This window comes from Pristiophorus japonicus, unplaced genomic scaffold, assembly GCF_044704955.1.
Source record: "Pristiophorus japonicus isolate sPriJap1 unplaced genomic scaffold, sPriJap1.hap1 HAP1_SCAFFOLD_90, whole genome shotgun sequence".
NCBI classification, from domain to species: Eukaryota; Metazoa; Chordata; class Chondrichthyes; family Pristiophoridae; genus Pristiophorus; species Pristiophorus japonicus.
In genome coordinates, this window is record NW_027254824.1 from 1,076,062 (window position 1) to 1,100,345 (window position 24,284).

At 51.2% G+C, this 24,284-nt stretch overlaps 1 protein-coding gene across 1 annotated transcript in view; it reads right to left on the bottom strand.

Moving 5' to 3' along the window:
* Positions 1-364: 364 nt before the first annotated feature.
* Positions 365-24,284, bottom strand: part of LOC139257699 (gastrula zinc finger protein XlCGF67.1-like) — a 56,081-nt gene continuing 32,161 nt past the window's right edge. Inside the window, exon 2 of the mRNA XM_070874589.1 lies at positions 365-627. Within this exon, the coding sequence (XP_070730690.1) occupies positions 365-627 (263 nt within the window). The remainder of the gene's footprint in view (positions 628-24,284) is intronic.

The following is a 24,284-nucleotide window of genomic DNA, read 5'->3' on the forward strand; positions in this document are numbered from 1 at the left end:
CGATGCAAACATAATCAGCATAATATTTTTATCTGGCCATTTTTCCATTGATTAATTTGTCAAATATCCCGAACATTAAAATCCAGCCCAGTTAAAGGAGCAATCAATATCAGCAGAAAGAAGTTCCAACTGTCAGAATGGACATTATTCAATCTGGGACAGCAGCAGAATCCAAACCCTGCAGTCACTTGTGAACTCGCTGCTGTCTCAGCAGGTTGGATGACTGAGTGTATCTCTTCCCACACACGGAGCAGGTGCACGGCCTCACCGCAATGTGAACTTGCTGGTGTGTCAGCAGGTGGGATAACTCCGTGAATTCCTTCCTACACTCAGAGCAGGTGAACGGCCTTTCCCCAGTGTGAACTCAGTGGTGCATCAGCATGTGGGATGACTGAGTGAATCCCATCCCACACGTGAAGGAGATGAACGCCCTCTCCCCAGTGTGAACTAGCTGGTGTGTCAGCAGGGTGGATGATGTAGTGAATCCCTTCCCACAGTCGGAGCAGGTGAACAGTCTCTCCCCAATGTCAACTCGCTGTAGTGTCAGGAGGGTGGATGATGCAGTGAATCCCTTCTCACAGTCGGAGCAGGTGAACGGCCTCTCCCCAGTGTGACTGCGCCAATGAACTTCCAGATCAGATGGGAAATTGAATCACTTCCCACAGTCCCCACATTCTCACGGTTTCTCGTAGTGTGGGTGTCCTTGTGTCTTTCCAGGTTGGACGATCAGTTGAAGCCCAGTCCACACACAGAACACGTGTATGCGTTCTCCCCGCTGTCAAAGCTGCAATGTTTTTTCAGGCTGTGTAACTGGTTAAAGCTCTTTCCACAGTCAATGCACTGGAACACTCTCACTCGGGTGTCTGTGTCTCGATGCTTTTCCAGTCACATTATTGTTTGAAATCTGTTTCGACAGACAGAAGAGACAAACTTTTTTCCTTCCACATTCAAACGCTGATGATATTCAGGTCCTGAGGAGTCGAGTGATTCTGTCAGATCTTGACGTGATGTTTGGTTTGAGTTTACCGTCTACAAATCCTGCCCATTGAATACCCTGGAGAAGGAGTTTACTAAATTATTACTGCAAGTACAGGACAGAAATTCAGAACAAACAACTCTAGATCCTATGGAACATTTTTTATACTCTTGTTCGTCCCAAAGCAGTAAATTCCTGCCCCATACACTCATCCCTGTCACTGTCCTGAAATTGAAACACATCGCACGCCTGAGGGCAACTTGTCCTCCGCTCCGAACTGTCATCACCAACTCTGGCTGGTTTCAGTTATACACTAACTGGTTCCCCTCCCATGAAGTTGCTGAGTCTGGCTGGGTTCAGTTCTACACTCACTGGTTCCCCTCCCCTGAAGGTGCTGACTGACTGGGTTCAGTTCTACACTCACTGGTTCCTCCCCCCCCCCACCGCCCCCTGAAGGTGCTGACCCTGGCTGGGTTCAGTTCTACACTCACTGGTTCCCCTCCCATGAAGGTGCTGACTCTGGCTGGGTTCAGTTCTACACTCACTGGTTCCGCTCTCTTTAAGGTACTGACTTTGGCTGAGTTCACTTCTATACTCACTGGCTCCCCTCCCTTGGAGGTGCTGAGTCCGGCTGAGTTCAGTTCTATACTCACTGATTTCCTTCCCCTAAAGGTGCTGACTCTGGCTTGGCTCATAGAAGCATAGAAACAGGTGCAGGAGTAGACCATTCAGCCCATCGAGCCTGCACCACCATTCAATAAGATCATTGCAGACCATTCACTTCAGTACCCCTTTCCTGCTTTCTCTCCATACCCCTTGATCCCTTTAGGCGTAAGGGACATATCCAACTCCCTCTTAAATATATCTAATGAACTGGTATCAACAACTCTCTGTTGAAGAGAATTCCACAGGTTAACAACTCTCTGAATGAAGCAGTTTCTCCTCATCTCCGTCCGAAATGGCTTACCCCTTATCCTTAGACTGTGTCCCCTGGTTCTGGATTTCCCCAATATCGGGAACTTTCCTCCTGCATCTAACGTGTCCAATACTGTCAGATTTTTATATGTTTCCATGAGAACCCCTCTCATTCTTCTAAACTCCAGTGATACAGGGCAAGCCGATCCAGTCCCTCCTCATATGTAAGTCCTGCCATCCCGGGCATCAGTCTAATGAACCTTGGCTGCACTCCCTCAATAGCAAGAATGTCCTTCCTCAGATTAGGAGACCAAAACTGAAGACAATATTCCAGGTGAGGCCTCACCAAGGCTCTGTACAGCTGCAGCAAGGCCTCTCTGCTCTTATACTCATATCGCCTAGCTATGAAGGCCAACATGCCATTTGCCTTCTTCACCACCTGCTGCACCTGCATGCCAACCTTCAATTATTGATGTACCATGAAACCCAGGTCACATTTCAGCTTCCCTTTTCCTAATCTTCCGCCATTCAGATAATATACTGCCTTCATGTTTTTGCCACCAAAGTGGATAACATCACTGTTATCCACATTATACTACATCTGCCATGCATTTTCCCACTCACCTAACCTGTCGAAATCATCCTGCAGCCACTTAGCATCCTCCTCACAGCTCATACCGCCACATAGCTCAGTATCATCTGCAAAATTGGAGATATTAAACTCAATTCCTTCATCTAAATCATTGATGCATATTCCAATAGCTGGGATCTCTGCACTGAGCCCTGCGGCAATCCACTATTCACTGACGGCCATTCTGAAAAGGAAACATTTATCCCAAGTCTCTGCTTGCTGTCTGCCAACCAGTTCCCTATCCAGCTCAATACATTAACCACAATACCATGGCCTACACTCAATGGTCCATTGAAAAGGGATTGATATTGTTTCTGTCACACATTGGTGCAATGGGGCAGTTTTAAATTGCATGGATAAGGAAGACTAGAAACTTTATGAGTCACTCACTGGTACTTTATGTTACTGTGTGATTGACAGGTGTGTATAGGATAGACACTGCCACTCACTCTCTGGTACTGTGTGTCAGTGTGTGATTGACAGGTGTGTATAGGACAGACACTGTCACTCACTCTGTGCTACTGTGTGTCAGTGTGTGATTGACCGGTGTGTATAGGACAGTCACAGCCACTCACTCTCTGGTACTGTGTGTCAGTGTGTGATTGACAGGTGTGTATAGGATAGACACTGTCACTCACTATCTGGTACTGTGTGTCATTGTAAGATTGACAGGTTTGTATAGGACAGATACTGCCACTCAATCTCTGATCCTGTGTGACAGTGTGGGATTGACAGGTGTGTATAGGACAGACACTGTCAATCACTCTCTGGCACTTTGTGTCATTGTAAGATTGACACGTTTGTATAGGACAGATACTGCCACTCAATCTCTGATCCTGTGTGTCAGTATAGGATTGACAGGTGTGTATAGGACAGACACTGTCAATCACTCTCTGGCACTGTATGCCAGTGTGTGCTTGACAGGTGTAGAAACATAGAAACATAGAAAATAGGTGCAGGAGCAGGCCATTCAGCCCTTCTAGCCTGCACCGCCATTCAATGAGTTCATGGCTGAACATGAAACTTCAGTACCCCCTTCCTGCTTTCTCGCCATAACCCTTGATCCCCCGAGTAGTAAGGACTTCATCTAACTCCCTTTTGAATATATTTAGTGAATTGGCCTCAACTACTTTCTGTGGTAGAGAATTCCACAGGTTCACCACTCTCTGGGTGAAGAAGTTTCTCCTCATCTCGGTCCTAAATGGCTTACCCCTTATCCTCAGACTGTGACCCCTGGTTCTGGACTTCCCCAACATTGGGAACATTCTTTCTGCATCTAACCTGTCTAAACCCGTCAGAATTTTAAACGTTTCTATGAGGTCCCCTCTCATTCTTCTGAACTCCAGTGAATACAAGCCCAATTGATCCAATCTTTCTTGATAGGTCAGTCCCGCCATCCCGGGAATCAGTCTGGTGAACCTTCGCTGCACTCCCTCAATAGCAAGAATGTCCTTCCTCAAGTTAGGAGACCAAAACTGTACACAATACTCCAGGTGTGGCCTCACCAAGGCCCTGTACAACTGTAGCAACACCTCCCTGCCCCTGTATTCAAATCCCCTCGCTATGAAGGCCAACATGCCATTTGCTTTCTTAACCGCCTGCTGTACCTGCATGCCAACCTTCAATGACTGATGTACCATGACACCCAGGTCTCGTTGCACCTTCCCTTTTCCTAATCTGTCACCATTCAGATAATAGTCTGTCTCTCTGTTTTTACCACCAAAGTGGATAACCTCACATTTATCCACATTATACTTCATCTGCCATGCATTTGCCCACTCACCTAACCTATCCAAGTCACTCTGCAGCCTAATAGCATCCTCCTCGCAGCTCACACTGCCACCCAACTTAGTATCATCCGCAAATTTGGAGATACTGCATTTAATCCCCTCGTCTAAATCATTAATGTACAATGTAAACAGCTGGGGCCCCAGCACAGAACCTTGCGGCACTCCACTAGTCACTGCCTGCCATTCTGAAAAGTACCCGTTTACTCCTACTCTTTGCTTCCTGTCTGACAACCAGTTCTCAATCCACGTCAGCACACTACCCCCAATCCCATGTGCTTTAACTTTGCACATTAATCTCTTGTGTGGGACCTTGTCGAAAGCCTTCTGAAAGTCCAAATATACCACATCAACTGGTTCTCCTTTGTCCACTTTACTGGAAACATCCTCAAAAAATTCCAGAAGATTTGTCAAGCATGATTTCCCTTTCACAAATCCATGCTGACTTGGACCTATCATGTCACCATTTTCCAGATGCACTGCTATGACATCCTTAATAATTGATTCCATCATTTTACCCACTACTGAGGTCAGGCTGACCGGTCTATAATTCCCTGTTTTCTCTCTCCCTCCTTTTTTAAAAAGTGGGGTTACATTGGCTACCCTCCACTCCATAGGAACTGATCCAGAGTCAATGGAATGTTGGAAAATGACTGTCAATGCATCCGCTATTTCCAAGGCCACCTCCTTAAGTACTCTAGGATGCAGGCCATCAGGCCCTGGGGATTTATCTGCCTTCAATCCCATCAATTTCCCCAACACAATTTCCCGACTAATAAAGATTTCCCTCAGTTCCTCTTCCTTACTAGACCCTCTGACCCCTTTTATATCCGGAAGGTTGTTTGTATCCTCCTTAGTGAATACCGAACCAAAGTACTTGTTCAATTGATCCGCCATTTCTTTGTTCCCCGTTATGACTTCCCCTGATTCTGACTGCAGGGGACCTACGTTTGTCTTCACCAACCTTTTTCTCTTTACATACCTATAGAAACTTTTGCAATCCGCCTTAATGTTCCCTGCAAGCTTCTTCTCGTACTCCATTTTCCCTGTCCTAATCAAACCCTTTGTCCTCCTCTGCTGAGTTCTAAATTTCTCCCAGTCCCCAGGTTCGCTGCTATTTCTGGCCAATTTGTATGCCACTTCCTTGGCTTTAATACTATCCCTGATTTCCCTAGATAGCCACGGTTGAGCCACCTTCCCCTTTTTATTTTTACGCCAGACAGGAATGTACAATTGTTGTACTTCATCCATGCGGTCTCTAAATGTCTGCCATTGCCCATCCACAGTCAACCCCCTAAGTATCATTCGCCAATCTATCCTAGCCAATTCTCGCCTCATACCTTCAAAGTTACCCTTCTTTAAGTTCTGGACCATGGTCTCTGAAATTACTGTTTCATTCTCCATCCTAATGCAGAATTCCACCATATTATGGTCACTCTTCCCCAAGGGGCCTCGCACAATGAGATTGCTAATTAATCCTCTCTCATTACACAACACCCAGTCTAAGATGGCCTCCCCCCTAGTTGGTTCCTCAACATATTGGTCTAGAAAACCATCCCTTATGCACTCCAGGAAATCCTCCTCCACCGTATTGCTTCCAGTTTGGCTAGCCCAATCTATGTGCATATTAAAGTCACCCATTATAACTGCTACACCTTTATTGCATGCACCCCTAATTTCCTGTTTGATGCCCTCCCCAACATCCCTATTACTGTTTGGAGGTCTGTACACAACTCCTACTAACGTTTTTTGCCCTTTGGTGTTCTGCAGCTCTACCCATATAGATTCCACATCATCCAAGCTAATGTCTTTCCTAACTATTGCATTAATCTCCTCTTTAACCAGCAATGCTACCCCACCTCCTTTTCCTTTTATTCTATCCTTCCTGAATGTTGAATACCCCTGAATGTTGAGTTCCCAGCCCTGATCATCCTGGAGCCACGTCTCCGTAATCCCAATCACATCATATTTGTTAACATCTATTTGCACAATTAATTCATCCACCTTATTGCGGATACTCCTTGCATTAAGACACAAAGCCTTCAGGCTTGTTTTATTAACACCCTTTGTCCTTTTAGAATTTTGCTGTACAGTGGCCCTTTTTGTTCTTTGCCTTGGGTTTCTCTGCCCTACACTTTTCCTCATCTCCTTTCTGTCTTTTGCTTTTGGCTCCTTTTTGTTTCCCTCTGTCTCCCTGCATTGGTTCCCATCCCCCTGCCATATTAGTTTAAATCCTCCCCAACAGCACTAGCAAACACTCCCCCGAGGACATTGGTTCCAGTCCTGCCCAGGTGCAGACCGTCCGGTTTGTACTGGTCCCACCTCCCCCAGAACCGGTCCCAATGCCCCAGGAATTTGAATCCCTCCCTGCTGCACCACTGCTCAAGCCACGTATTCATCTGCGCTATCCTGCGATTCCTACTCTGACTATCACGTGGCACTGGTAGCAATCCCGAGATTACTACTTTTGAGGTCCTACTTTTTAATTTAGCTCCTAGCTCCTTAAATTCGTTTCGTAGGACCTCATCCCTTTTTTTGCCTATGTCGTTGGTACCAATGTGCACCACGACAACTGGCTGTTCTCCCTCCCATTTCAGAATGTCCTGCACCCGCTCCGAGACATCCTTGACCCTTGCACCAGGGAGGCAACATACCATCCTGGAGTCTCGGTTGCGGCCGCAGAAACGCCTATCTATTCCCCTCACAATTGAATCCCCTATCACTATCGCTCTCCCACTCTTTTTCTTGCCCTCCTGTGCAGCAGAGCCAGCCACGGTGCCATGAACTTGGCTGCTGCTGCCCTCCCCTGATGAGTCATTCCCCTCAACAGTACCCAAAGCGGTGTATCTGTTTTGCAGGGGGATGACCGCAGGGGACCCCTGCACTACCTTCCTTGCTCTACTCTTCCTGCTGGTCTTCCATTCCCTATCTGGCTGTGGACCCTTTCCCTGCGGTAAGACCAACACACTACACGTGATACTCACGTCATTCTCAGCATCATGGATGCTCCAGAGTGAATCCACCCTCAGCTCCAATTCCGTAACGCGGACCGTCAGGAGCTGGAGGCGGATACACTTCCCGCACACATAGTCGTCAGGGACACCGGAAGCGTCTCTGAGTTCCCACATGGTACAGGAGGAGCATAACACCCGACCGAGCTCTCCTGCCATGACTTAACCCTTAGATACACTTAAACTGGTAATAACAATGTTAAAAGTTACTGACCAATATAAGAAGAAAAAGAAAAACTACTCACCAATCACCAGCCAATCACTTACCCCCTAGGCTGTGACGTCACCTTTGTTTTTTTGCCTTCTCCCTGTAGCTGCACCGGTACACCTCTCACCGACCCCGGACTCGCGCTGCTCCGAGCTCCCGCCTCCTCGACTGACTGCTCCGAGCTCCCGCTGGCCTTTATAGGCCTCTCGCCGACCCCGGACTCGCGCTGCTCCGAGCTCCCGCCTCCTCGACTGACTGCTCCGAGCTCCCGCTGGCCTTTATAGGCCTCTCGCCGACCCCGGACTCGCGCTGCTCCGAGCTCCCGCCTCCTCGACTGACTGCTCCGAGCTCCCGCTGGCCTTTATAGGCCTCTCGCCGACCCCGGACTCGCGCTGCTCCGAGCTCCCGCCTCCTCGACTGACTGCTCCGAGCTCCCGCTGGCCTTTATAGGCCTCTCGCCGACCCCGGACTCGCGCTGCTCCGAGCTCCCGCCTCCTCGACTGACTGCTCCGAGCTCCCGCTGGCCTTTATAGGCCTCTCGCCGACCCCGGACTCGCGCTGCTCCGAGCTCCCGCCTCCTCGACTGACTGCTCCGAGCTCCCGGAGTGTAGGACAGACACTGACACTCTGTGTGTAGGACAGACACTGACACTCACTCTCTGGTACTCTTTGTCAGTGTGTGATTGGCAGTGTGTATAGGGCAGGCACTGCCACTCACGCTCTGGTCATATATATCAGTTTGGGTATTGTTGTTGACTATAGGATAGATATTGTATATGTCACTCTCTGTTACTGTGTGGCAGTGTTTGATTGTCAGTGGAATACAATATGTAAATCATTTAACTCCAACTCTCTAATACAGTGTGACCTAACAGATAGATGTATTATTTTTCCAAAAATGAACTATATTTTATTCTCTGATAAAGTACACCAGTGTGGGATTGAGGAAGGATATCGGAAAGACACTGCCACTGTCACTCTCTGGTACTGTGTCTCATTGTCAGATTGACTACTGAATATGGGATAGACACTGTCCCTCTCATTCTCTGATATTACTATCAGTACGTGATATGTTGGTTAACATAGGATAGATATTGCATCTCTCAATCTCTGGTACAGTGAGGCAGAGTTGGATTGGCAGGTGAGTTTTTTTTTTAGAAATACTGCCCCTGTTTTTCCCTCATTCTATGTGTCAGATTCTGATGACAGGTGAGTGTTGGATAGATACTGCCTCTGTCATTCTCTGACACGTTGTGACTCGTGAGTTTTGGATAGGTACTGCCTCGGTCATTCTCTGACACTATGTGACAGGTGAGTGTTGGATGGATACTGCCTCTGTCATTCTCTGATACTATGTGACAGGTGAGTGTTGGATCGATACTGCCTCTCTCATTCTCTGATAATATGTGACAGATTCTGATTGACAGATGAGGGTAAGATTGAAACTGCCACTTTCAATCTGCGGTGTAGTTTCAGTGTGGGATTACTGGTAATTATAGGATTGATACTGACACTTTCAATCGCTGATCCGCTAACAGTTAAATATAGAATTAATATTGTGGGTGTCTGGTATGGTGGATTTGACTCTGTATCTGCCCATCTCTGGTATGTGAATGAGAATTTTACTCTGTATATCAGTTTCTGAGACAAGAGCGTGGGTTTTATCCTGTACCTGTCAATGTCTGGTAATTGTCTGTGGGTTTCATAGAAACATAGAAACATAGAAAATAGGTGCAGGTGTAGACCATTTGGCCCTACTAGCCTGCACCGCCATTCAATGAGTTCATGGCTGAACATGCAACGTCAGTACCCCATTCCTGCTTTCTCGACATACCCCTTGATCTCCAGAGTAGTAAGGACTTAATCTAACTCCTTTTTGAATATAGTTGGTGAATTGGTAGATAATTCCACAGGTTCCACTGTCTCTGGGTGCAGACGTTTCTCCTCATCTCAGTCCTAAATGTCTTACCCCTTATCCTTAGACTGTGAACCCTGGTTCTGGACTTCCCCAATATTGGGAACATTCTTCCTGCATCTAACCTGTCTGAACCCATCAGAATTTTAAACGTTTCTATGTGGTCCCCTCTCATTCTTCTGATCTCCAGTGAATGCAAGCCCAGTTGGTCGAGTCTTTCTTGATAGATCAGTCCCGCCATCCCGGGAATCAGTCTGGTGAACCTTCGCTGCACTCCCTCAATAGTACTGACAGGTACAAAGGAAAGCTCACTCTCAATTAAGCAGAAACTGGCATTCTGTGTGTGTGTAAAAGGGATATTCTCTCAGTCCGGGTTCATTCTGTGTTTGTGTAAAAGGGATATTCTCTCAGGCCCGGATCATTCTGTGTGTGAGTAAAATGGATATTCTCTGATATTGGGAAATGGGGACACTGTGGGAACATGGGGACATGGGGACATGGGGACATGGGGGCACGGGATCACGGGGACATGGGGATATGGGGAGATGGGAACATGGGGACACGGGGGGCAGGGGGACATGGGACGGGGGCACATGCTGACACGGGAACATGGAGACATGGAGACATGGGGACATGGGGACGCGGGAATATGGAGACATGGAGACACTTGGATATGCATACATGGGGACACGGGAACACAGGGATGTGGGGACGTGGGGATATGGGGAGACGGGGACTTAGAGACAGGGGACACTGTGGGGACATGGGAAACTGGGAATCCGGGAACACGGAATATGGGGAGATAAGAACATGGGGACATGGACACGGGGACATGGGGAACACGGGGACACGGGAACACGGGGAGACGAGAACACGGGGACACGGGGACATGTGGACATGGGGACATGTGGATATGGGGATATGGGGACTCGTGGACACGAGGACACGGGGACACAGGGACATGTCGACATGGGGACATGTGGACATGGGACATGGGGACACGGGGACATGTGGAAATGATGATATAGGGACATGGGGACATGTGGTCATAGGGACATGTGGACATGTGGACATAGGGACATATGGACATGTGGACATGTGTACATGTGGACATGGGGACATGGGGACATGTGGACATCGGGACATGTGGACATGGGGACATGTGGACATGGGACATGTGAACATGTGAACATGGGGACAAGTGGACATGGGGACATGGGAACATGAGGACATGCGGACATGGGGACATAGGGATATGTGGACATGGGGACACAGGGATGGGGACATGGGGCACTATTGGGACATGGGGCACTATGGGGACATGGGAAACGTCAACATGGGGAGATGGGGACATGGGGATACTGTGGGGATATGAGGATATGCGGACACGTGGACACTGTGGGGACATGGGGACATGGGGACATGGGGATATGTGGACATGGGGAAATGGTGACATGGGCACACGAGGATATGGAGACACGGGAACACGGGATAAGGGGACATGGGGAGATACTGTGGGGATATGAGGACATATCAGCACCATATCAAGTGATGGGTCCTTTGACAAGGAGATTGATGCAAGGATCTGTAAAACCAGCCAGGCACTTGGTCTCTTGCGCACTAAGGTGTTGAGTCACCACCACATCCGACTGTCAACTAAACTGTTGGTGTATAGAGCAGTCCTTCTCTCATCTCTCCTTTATGGATGTGAGACCTGGAAACCCTACAGGCGTCACATCAAAAATTTGGAAGCTTTCCATTTGCGCAGTCTCATATCTATACTCCGCATACACTGGCAAGACCGCGTGTCAAACTTTGAGGTTCTGGAGAAAGCACAATCAACTCGTATCGAGGTGATGATCATGCGAGCCCAGTTCCAGTGGGCTGGACATGTCAGCCATATGGATGAGTCAAGGATCGCTCATCAGCTTCTTCACGGCGAGCTCTGTGAAGGCCAAAGACACCAGGGGCGCCCCCGCAAGCGCTACAAATATTGCATCGAGGCTGAGCTCCAGTACTGTGGCATCCAACCAAAGGAGCTCGAGAATATTGCAGCTCATAAAATCCAGTGGCGTACCCTCACAAGGACTGCCTGCCAGACCTTTGAAGAAAGCCGATGTCAACTCCTGCGGGACACTCGAGATAGACGACATCAGGTGCCAGTACTGTCAGCATCAGGCACATCGAACTTTCCTTGTCCGACGTGCAAGAGACTATGTGCATCCAAAATTGGCCCATACAGAAACTTGAAGACACATGCCATTGATGATTAGCACATCAACGCCTTTGTTGGATATGACAGACGACCAAGATAATTAGGACATGAGGACATGGGGACATGGGCAAATGGGGACATGGGCAAATGGAAACATGTGGACATGTGGACATGGGGACATGGGGACATGTGGACATGGGGACATGGGGACATGGTGATATGGGGATATGGGCAAATGGGGACATGGGCAAATGGGGACATGGGCAAATGGGGACATGGGGACATGGGGACATGGGGACATGGTGATATGGGGACATGGGCAAATGGGGACATGGGCAAATGGGGTCATGGGGACATGGGGACATGGGGACATGGGGATATGGGGACATGGGGACATCGGGACATGGGCAAATGTTGACATGAGGACATGGGGACATGTGGACATGGGGACATGGGGATATGGGGACTTGGGGATATGGGGACATGGGGATATGGGGATATGGGGATATGGGACACGGGGACACGGGGATATGGGGATATGGGGATATGAGGACATGGGGACATGGGGAATGGGGATATGGGGATATGGGGACATGGGGATATGGGGGCATGGGGATATGGGGACAGGTGTCATGGGGACATGGGAATATGGGGATATGGGGATATGGGGATATGGGGACATGGGGATATGGGGATATGGGGATATGGGGGCATGGACACATGGGGATATGTGGATATGGGGATATAGGGATATGGGGACATGGGGATATGTGGACATGGGGATATGGGGACATGGGGACATGGGGGCATGGGGACATGGGGATATGGGGACATGGGGACATGGGGACATGGGGGCATGGGGACATGGGTTTATGGGGACATGGGGACATGGGGACATGGGGATATGGAGACATGGGGACAAGGGGACATGGGGATATGGGGATATGGGGATATGGGGACATGGGGATATGGAGATATGGGGATATGAAGATATGGGGACATGGGGACATGGGGATATGGGGATATGGGGACATGGGGATATGAGGACATTTGGATATGGGGACATGGGGATATGTGGACATGGGGATATGGGGACATGGGGACATGGGGACATGGGGACATGGGGATTTGGGGATATGGGGACATGGGAACATGGGGACATGGGGGCATGGGGACATGGGCTTATGGGGACATGGGGACATGGGGATATGGGGATATGGAGACATGGGGACATGGGGACATGGGGATATGGGGATATGGGGATATGGGGACATCGGAACATGGGGACATGGGGATATGGGGATATGGGGACATGGGGATATGGGGATATGGCGATATGGGGATATGGGTATATGGGGACATGGGGATATGGGTACATGGGGATATGCGTATATGGGGATATGGGGATATGGGTATATAGGGACATGGGGATATGGACAAATGGGGACATGGGCAAATGGGGACACGTGGACATGTGGCTTGGGAACATGGGGACATGTGGATATGGGGACATGGGGACATGGGGACATGGGGACATGGTGATATGGGGTCATGGGGATATGGGCAAATGGGGACATGGACAAATGGGAAATTGGGCAAATGGGGACATGGGGACATGGGTACATGGTGACATGGTTGCATGGGGTCATGGGGACCTGGGGATATGGGGACATGGGGATATGGGGACATGGGGACATGGGGACATGGGGACATGGGGATATGGGGAAATGGGGACAAGGTGATATGGGGACATGGGCACATGGGAACATGGTTACATGGGGACATGGGGATATGGGGACATGGGGACATGGGGACATGGGGATATGGGGACATGAGGACATGGGCACATGGGAACATGGGGACATGGGGACATGGGGACATGGGGACATGGGGACATGGGGACATGGGGAAATGGGGATATGGGGACATGGTGACATGGGAACATGGGGTCATTGTGACATGGGGACATGGGGGAATGGGGACATGGCGACATGGGGACATGGGAACATGGGGACATGAGGACATGGGGACATGGGGACATGGGGACATGGGGATATGAGGACATGTTACATGGGGACATGGGGACATCGGGGTATGGGGATATGGGGATATGGGGATATGGGGATATGGGGACATGGGGATATGGGGATATGTGGATATGGGGGCATGGAAACATGGGGATATGTGGATATGGGGTTATGGGGATATGGGGACATGGGAATATGTGGACATGGTGATATGGGGACATGGGGACATGGGGACAGGTGGACATTGGGACATTGGGACATGGGGACATGGGGATATGGGGAAATGGGGACATGGGGACATGGGGGCATGCGGACATGGGTTTATGGGGACATGCGAACATGGGGACATGGGGATATGGAGACATGGGGACATGGGGACATGGGGATATGGGGATATGGGGAAATGGGGACATGGGGATATGGGTATATGGGGATATGAAGATATGGGGACATGGGGATATGGGGATTTGGAGATATGGGGACATGGGGATATGGGGACATTTGGATATGGGGATATGGGGACATGGGGACATGGGGATATGTGGACATGGGGATATGGGGACATGGGGACATGGGGACATGGGGACATGGGGACATTGGGACATGGGGATATGGGGATATGGGGACATGGGGACATGGGGACATGGGGGCATGGGGACATGGGCTTATGGGGACATGGGGACATGGGGATATGGGGATATGGAGACATGGGGACATGGGGATATGGGGATATGGGGATATGGGGACATGGGAACATGGGAACATGGGGATATGGGGATATGGGCAAATGGGGACATGGGCAAATAGGGATATGTGCAAATGTGAACATGTGCAAATGGGGACATGGGGACATGGGGACATGGGGACATGGTGATATGGGGTCATGGGGATATGGGCAAATGGGGACATGGACAAATGGGAAATTGGGCAAATGGGGACATGGGGACATGGGCACATGGCGACATGATTGCATGGGGACATGGGGACATGGGGACATGGGGACCTGGGGATATGGGGATATGGGGATATGGGGACATGGGATATGGGGACATTTGGATATGGGGACATGGGGATATGTGGACATGGGGATATGGGGACATGGGGACATGGGGACATGGGGACATGGGGACATGGGGACATGGGGATTTGGGGATATGGGGACATGGGGACATGGGGACATGGGGGCATGGGGACATGGGCTTATGGGGACATGGGGACATGGGAATATGGGGATATGGAGACATGGGGACATGGGGACATGGGGATATGGGGATATGGGGATATGGGGACATGGGAACATGGGGACATGGGGATATGGGGATGTGGGGACATGGGGATATGGGGATATGGCGATATGGGGATATGGGTATATGGGGACATGGGGATATGGGTACATGGGGATATGCGTATATGGGGATATGGGGATATGGGTATATAGGGACATGGGGATATGGACAAATGGGGACATGGGCAAATGGGGACACGTGGACATGTGGCTTGGGAACATGGGGACATGTGGATATGGGGATATGGGGACATGGGGACATGGTGACATGGGGACATGAGGATATGGGGATATGGGCAAATGGGGACATGGGCAAATAGGGATATGTGCAAATGTGAACATATGCAAATGGGGACATGGGGACATGGGGACATGGGGACATGGGGACATGGTGATATGGGGTCATGGGGATATGGGCAAATGGGGACATGGACAAATGGGAAATTGGGCAAATGGGGACATGGGGACATGGGTACATGGTGACATGGTTGCATTGGGTCATGGGGACCTGGTAATATGGGGACGTGGGGATATGGGGACATGGGGACATGGGGACATGGGGATATGGGGACATTTGGATATGGGGATATGGGGATATGAGGACATGGGGATATGTGGACATGGGGATATGGGGACATCGGGACATGGGGACATGGGGACATGGGGACATTGGGACATGGGGATATGGGGATATGGGGACATGGGGACATGGGGACATGGGAACATGGGGACATGGGGACATGGGGACATGGGGACATGGGGATATGGGGACATGGGGAAATGGGGATATGGGGACATGGTGACATGGGAACATGGAGTCATTGTGACATGGGGACATAGGGGCTTGGGGACATGGGGACATGGGAACATGGGAACATGGGGACATGGTGACATGGGCAAATGGGGACATGGGCAAATAGGGATATGTGCAAATGTGAACATGTGCAAATGGGGACATGGGGACATGGGGACATGGGGACATGGTGATATGGTGTCATGGGGATATGGGCAAATGGGGACATGGACAAATGGGAAATTGGGCAAATGGGGACATGGGGACATGGGGACATGGGAACATGGTTACATGGGGACATGGGGATATGGGGACATGGGGACATGGGGACATGGGGATATGGGGACATGGGGACATGGGCACATGGGGACATGGGAACATGGGGACATGGGACACATGGGGACATGGGGACATGGGGACATGGGGAAATGGGGATATGGGGACATGGTGACATGGGAACATGGAGTCATTGTGACATGGGGACATGGGGGCATGGGGACATGGGGACATGCGGACATGGGAACATGGGGACATGGGGACATGGGGACATGGGGATATGGGGACATGCGAACATGGGGATATGGGGACATGGGGATATGGCGACATGGGGATATGGGGATATGGGGACATGGGAACATAGGGACATGGGGACATGGGGATATGAGGACATGGGGACATGGGGACATGGGGACATCGGGATATGGGGATATGGGGATATGGGAATGTGGAGATTTGGGGACATGGGGACATGGGGACATGGGGGCATCGGGACATGGGGACATGCGATTATAGGGATATGGGGACATGAGATATGGGGACATGGGGATATGGGGATATGGGGACATGGGAACATGGGGACATTGGGACATGGGGATATGAGGACATGGGGATATGAGGACATGGGGACATGGGGAAATGGGGGCATGGGGATATGAGGACATGGGGACATGGTGACATCGGAATATGGGGATATGCGGATATGGGGAATTAGTTTCATGGGGACATGGGGACATGGGGACATGGGGACATGGGGACAAGGGGATATGGGGACATGGGGATATGGGGACATTTGGATATGGGGATATGGGGATAAGGGGACATGGGGATATGTGGACATGGGGATATGGGGACATGGGGACATGGGGACATGGGGATATGGGGACATGGGGACATGGGGATATGGGGACATGGGGACATGGGGATATGGGGACATGGGAACATGGGGACAAGGGGATATGGGGATATGGGGACATGGGGATATGGGGATATGGCGATATGGGGATATGGGTATATGGGGACATGGGGATATGGGTACTTGGGGATATGCGGATATGGGGATATGGGTATATAGGCACATGGGGATATGGACAAATGGGGACATGGGCAAATGGGGACATGTGGACATGTGGACATGGGGACATGGGGACATGTGGATATGGGGATATGGGGACATGGGGACATGGTGACATGGGGACATGGGGATATGGGGATATGGGCAAATGGGGACATGGGCAAATAGGGATATGTGCAAATGTGAACATATGCAAATGGGGACATGGGGACATTGGGACATGGGGACATGGGGACATGGTGATATGGGGTCATGGGGATATGGGCAAATGGGGAAATGGACAAATGGGAAATTGGGCAAATGGGGACATGGGGACATGGGTACATGGTGACATGGTTGCATGGGGTCATGGGGACCTGGTAATATGGGGACATGGGGATATGGGGACATGGGGACATGGGGACATGGGGATATGGGGTCATGGGGACAAGGTGATATGGGGAAATGGGGACAAGGGAACATGGTTACATGGGGACATGGGGATATGGGGACATGGGCACATGGGGACATGGGGATATGGGGACATGGGGACATGGGCACATGGGGACATGGGAACATGGGGACATGCGGAAATGGGGACATGGGGACATGGGGAAATGGGGATATGGGGACATGGTGACATGGGAACATGGGGTCATTGTGACATGGGGACATGGGGGCATGGGGACATGGGGACATGGGGATATGGGAACATGGGGACATGGGGACATGGGGACATGGGGACATGGGGACATGGGGATATGAGGACATGGGGACATGGGGACATGGGGACATCGGGATATGGGGATATGGGGATATGGGGATATGGGGATATGGGGACATGGGGTTATGGGGATATGTGGATATGGGGGCATGGACACATGGGGATATGTGGATATGGGGATATGGGGATATACAGATATGGGGATATGTGGACATGGGGATATGGGGACATGGGGACATGGGGACAGGTGGACATTGGGACATTGGGACATGGGGACATGGCGATATGGGGACATGGGTTTATGGGGACATGGGGACATGGGGACATGGGGATATGGAGACATGGGGACATGGGGACATGGGGATATGGGGATATGGGGATATGGGGACATGGGGATATGGGGATATGGGGATATGAAGATATGGGGACATGGGGACATGGGGATATGGGGATATGGCGATATGGGGACATGGGGATATGGGGACATTTGGATATGGGGATATGGGGATATGGGGACATGGGGATATGTGGACATGGGGATATGGGGACATGGGGACATGGGGACATGGGGACATTGGGACATGGGGATATGGGGATATGGGGACATGGGGACATGGGGACATGGGGGCATGGGGACATGGGCTTCTGGGGACATGGGGACATGGGGATATGGGGATATGGAGACATGGGGACATGGGGACATGGGGATATGGGGATATGGGGAAATGGGAACATCGGGACATGGGGATATGGGGATATGGGGACATGGGGATATGGGGATATGGCGATATGGGGATATGGGTATATGGGGACATGGGGATATGTGGACATGGGGATATGCGGATATGGGGATATGGGGATATGGGTATATAGGGACATGGGGATATGGACAAATGGGGACATGGGCAAATGGGGACATGTGGACATGTGGACATGGGGACATGGGGACATGTGGATATGGGGATATGGGGACATGGGGACATGGGGATATGGGGATATGGGCAAATGGGGACATGGGCAAATAGGGATATGTGCAAATGTGAACATGTGCAAATGGGGACATGGGGACATGGGGACATGGGGACATGGTGATATGGGGTCATGGAGATATGGGCAAATGGGGACATGGGCAAATGGGAAATTGGGCAAATGGGGACATGGGGACATGGGTACATGGTGACATGGTTGCATGGGGACATGGGGACCTGGGGATATGGGGACATGGGGATATGGGGACATGGGGACATGGGGACATGGGGATATGGGGACATGGGGACAAGGTGATATGGGGACATGGGGACATGGGAACATGGTTACATGGGGACATGGGGATATGGGACATCGGGACATGGGGACATGGGGATATGGGGACATGGGGACATGGGCACATGGGAACATGGGGACATGGGGACATGGGGACATGGGGACATGGGGACATGGGAAATGGGGATATGGGGACATGGTGACATGGGAACATGGGGTCATTGTGACATGGGGACATGGGGGCATGGGGATATGGGGACATGGGACATGGGAACATTGGGACATGGGGACATGGGGACATGGGGATATGGCGACATGGGGATATGGGGATATGGGGACATGGGAACATGTGGACATGGGGACATGGAGATATGAGGACATGGGGACATGGGGACATGGGGACATCGGGATATGGGGATATGGTGATATGGGGATGTGGAGAATTGGGGACATTGGGACATGGGGACATGGGGGCATCGGGTGATGGGGACATGCGATTATAGGGATACGGGGACATGGGGATATGGGGACATGGGGATATGGGGATATGGGGACATGGGAACATGGGGACATGGGGATATGGGGATATGGGGATATGGGGACATGGGAACATGGGGACATGGGGATATGGGGATATGGGGACATGGGGATATGGGGATATGACGATATGGCGATATGGGTATATGGGGACATGGGGATATGGGTACTTGGGGATATGCGGATATGGGGATATGGGGATATGGGTATATAGGGACATGGGGATATGGATAAATGGGGACATGGGCAAATGGGGACATGTGGACATGTGGACATGGAGACATGGGGACATGTGGATATGGGGATATGGGGACATGGGGACATGGTGACATTGGGATATGGGGATATGGGGATATGGGCAAATGGGGACATGGGCAAATAGGGATATGTGCAAATGTGAACATATGCAAATGGGGACATGGGGACATGGGGACATTGGGACATGGGGACATGGTGATATGGGGTCATGGGGATACGGGCAAATGGGGAATGGACAAATGGGAAATTGGGCAAATGGGGACATGGGGACATGGGTACATGGTGACATGGTTGCATGGGGTCATGGGGACCTGGGGATATGGGGACATGGGGATATGGGGACATGGGGACATGGGGACATGGGGATATGGGGACATGGGGACAAGGTGATATGGGGACATGGGGACATGGAAACATGGTTACATGGGGACATGGGGATATGGGGACATGGGGACATGGGGACATGGGGATATGGGGACATGGGGACATGGGGATATGGGGATATGGGGGCATGGACACATGGGGATATGTGGATATGGGGATATGGGGATATGGGGACATGGGGATATGTGGACATGGTGATATGGGGACATGGGGACATGGGGACAGGTGGACATTGGGACATTGGGACATGGGGACATGGGGATATGGGGACATGTGGACATGGGGGCATGGGGACATGGGTTTATGTGGATATGGGGACATGGGGATATGGAGACATGGGGACATGGGGACATGGGGATATGGGGATATGGGGACATGGTGATATGGGGATATGGGGATATGAAGATATGGGGACATGGGGACATGGGGATATGGGGATATGGGGATATGGGGACATGGGGATATGGGGACATTTGGATATGGGGATATGGGGATAAGGGGACATGGGGATATGTGGACATGGGGATATGGGGACATGGGGACATGGGGACATGGTGACATTGGGACATGGGGATATGGGGATATGGGGACATGGGGACATGGGGGCATGGGGACATGGGCTTATGGGGACATGGGGACATGGGGATATGGGAATATGGAGACATGGGGACATGGGGACATGGGGATATGGGGATATGGGGACATGGGAACATGGGGACATGGGGATATGAGGATATGGGGACATGGGGATATGGGGATATGGCGATATGGGGATATGGGTATATGGGGACATGGGGATATGGGGACATGGGGATATGCGGATATGGGGATATGGGGATATGGGTACATAGGGACATGGGGATATGGACAAATGGGGACATGTGCAAATGGGGACATGTGGACATGTGGACATGGGGACATGGGGACATGTGGATATGGGGATATGGGGACATGGGGACATGGTGACATGGGGACATGGGGATATGGGGATATGGGCAAATGGGGACATGGGCAAATAGGGATATGTGCAAATGTGAACATGTGCAAATGGGGACATGGGGAAATGGGGACATGGGGACATGGTGGTATGCGGTCATGGAGATATGGGCAAATGGGGACATGGACAAATGGGAAATTGGGCAAATGGGTTCATGGGGACATGGGTACATGGTGACATGGTTGCATGGGGACATGGGGACCTGGGGATATGGGGACATGGGGATATGGGGACATGGGGACATGGGGACATGGGGATATGGGGACATGGGGACAAGGTGATATGGGGACATGGGGACATGGGAACATGGTTACATGGGGACGTGGGGATATGGGGACATGGGGACATGGGGACATGGGGATATGGGGACATGGGGACATGGGCACATGGGGAAATGGGGATATGGGGATATGGCGATATGGGGATATGGGTATATGGGGACATGGGGATATGGGTACTTGGGGATATGCGGATATGGGGATATGGGGATGTGGGTATATAGGGACATGGGGATATGGACAAATGGGGACAAGGGCAAATGGGGACATGTGGACATGTGGACATGGGGACATGGGGACATGTGGATATGGGGATATGGGGATATGGGGACATGGTGACATGGGGACATGGGGATATGGGGACATGGGGACATGGGGACATGGGACATGGGGACATGGGGATATGGGGACATGGGGACATGGGCACATGGGGACATGGGAACATGGGGACATGGGACACATGGGGACATGGGGACATGGGGACATGGGGAAATGGGGATATGGGGATATGGTGACATGGGAACATGGAGTCATTGTGACATGGGGACATGGGGGCATGGGGACATGGGGACATGGGGACATGGGAACATGGGGACATGGGGACATGGGGACATGGGGATATGAGGACATGGGGACATGGTGACATCGGAATATGGGGATATGGGGATGTGGGGATATGGGGAATTAGTGACATGGAGACATGGGGACATGGGGACATGTGGACATGGGGACAAGGGGATATGGGGACATGGGGATATGGGGACATTTGGATATGGGGATATGGGTATATGGGGACATGGGGATATGTGGACATGGGAAATGGGGACATGGGGACATGGGGACATGGGGACATGGGGACATGGGGATATGGGGATATGGGGACATGGGGACATGGGGACATGGGGGCATGGGGACATGGGCTTATGGGGACATGGGGACATGGGGATATGGGGATATGGAGACATGGGGACATGGGGACATGGGGATATGGGGATATGGGGATATGGGGACATGGGAACATGGGGACATGGGGATATGGGGATATGGGGACATGGGGATATGGGGATATGGCGATATGGGGATATGGGTATATGGGGACATGGGGATATGGGTACTTGGGGATATGCGGATATGGGGATATGGGGATATGGGTATATAGGGACATGGGAATATGGACAAATGGGGACAAGGGCAAATGGGGAAATGTGGACATGTGGACATGGGGACATGGGGACAGGTGGATATGGGGATATGGGGATATGGGGACATGGTGACATGGGGACATGGGGATATGGGGACATGGGGACATGGGGACATGGGGATATGGGGACATGGGGACATGGGCACATGGGGACATGGGAACATGGGGACATGGGACACATGGGGACATGGGGACATGGGGACATGGGAAAATGGGGATATGGGGATATGGTGACATGGGAACATGGAGTCATTGTGACATGGGGACATGGGGGCATGGGGACATGGGGACATGGGGACATGGGAACATGGGGACATGGGGACATGGGGACGTGGGGATATGGGGACATGCGAACATGGGGATATGGGGACATGGGGATATGGCGACATGGGGATATGGGGATATGGAGACATGGGAACATAGGGACATGGGGACATGGGGATATGAGGACATGGGGACATGGGGACATGGGGACATCGGGATATGGGGATATGGGGATATGGGAATGTGGAGATTTGGGGACATGGGGACATGGGGACATGGGGGCATCGGGACATGGGGACATGCGATTATAGGGATATGGGGACATGGAGATATGGGGACATGGGGATATGGGGATATGGGGACATGGGAACATGGGGACATGGGGACATGGGGATATGAGGACATGGGGATATGAGGACATGGGGACATGGGGAAATGGGGGCATGGGGATATGGGGACATGGTGACATGGTGACATCGGAATATGGGGATATGGGGATATGGGGAATTAGTGTCATGGGGACATGGGGACATGGGGACATGGGGACATGGGGACAAGGGGATATGGGGACATGGGGATATGGAGACATTTGGATATGGGGATATGGGGATATGGGGACATGGGGATTTGTGGACATGGGGATATCGGGACATGGGGACATGGGGACATGGGGATATGGGGACATGGGGACATGGGGATATGGGGATATGGGGACATGGGGACATGGGAACATGGGGGCATGGGGACATGGGCTTATGGGGACATGGGGACATGGGAATATGGGGATATGGAGACATGGGGACATGGGGACATGGGTATATGGGGATATGGGGATGTGGGGACATGGGAACATGGGGACAAGGGGATATGGGGATATGGGGACATGGGGATATGGGGATATGGCGATAAGGGGATATGGGTATATGGGGACATGGGGATATGGGTACTTGGGGATATGCGGATATGGGGATATGGGGATATGGGTATATAGGCACATGGGGATATGGACAAATGAGGACATGGGCAAATGGGGACATGTGGACATGTGGACATGGGGACATGGGGACATGTGGATATGGGGATATGGGGACATGGGGACATGGTGACATGGGGACATGGGGATATGGGGACATGGGCAAATGGGGACATGGGCAAATAGGGATATGTGCAAATGTGAACATATGCAAATGGGGACATGGGGACATTGGGACATGGGGACATGGGGACATGGTGATATGGGGTCATGGGGATATGGGCAAATGGGGACATGGGGACATGGGTACAT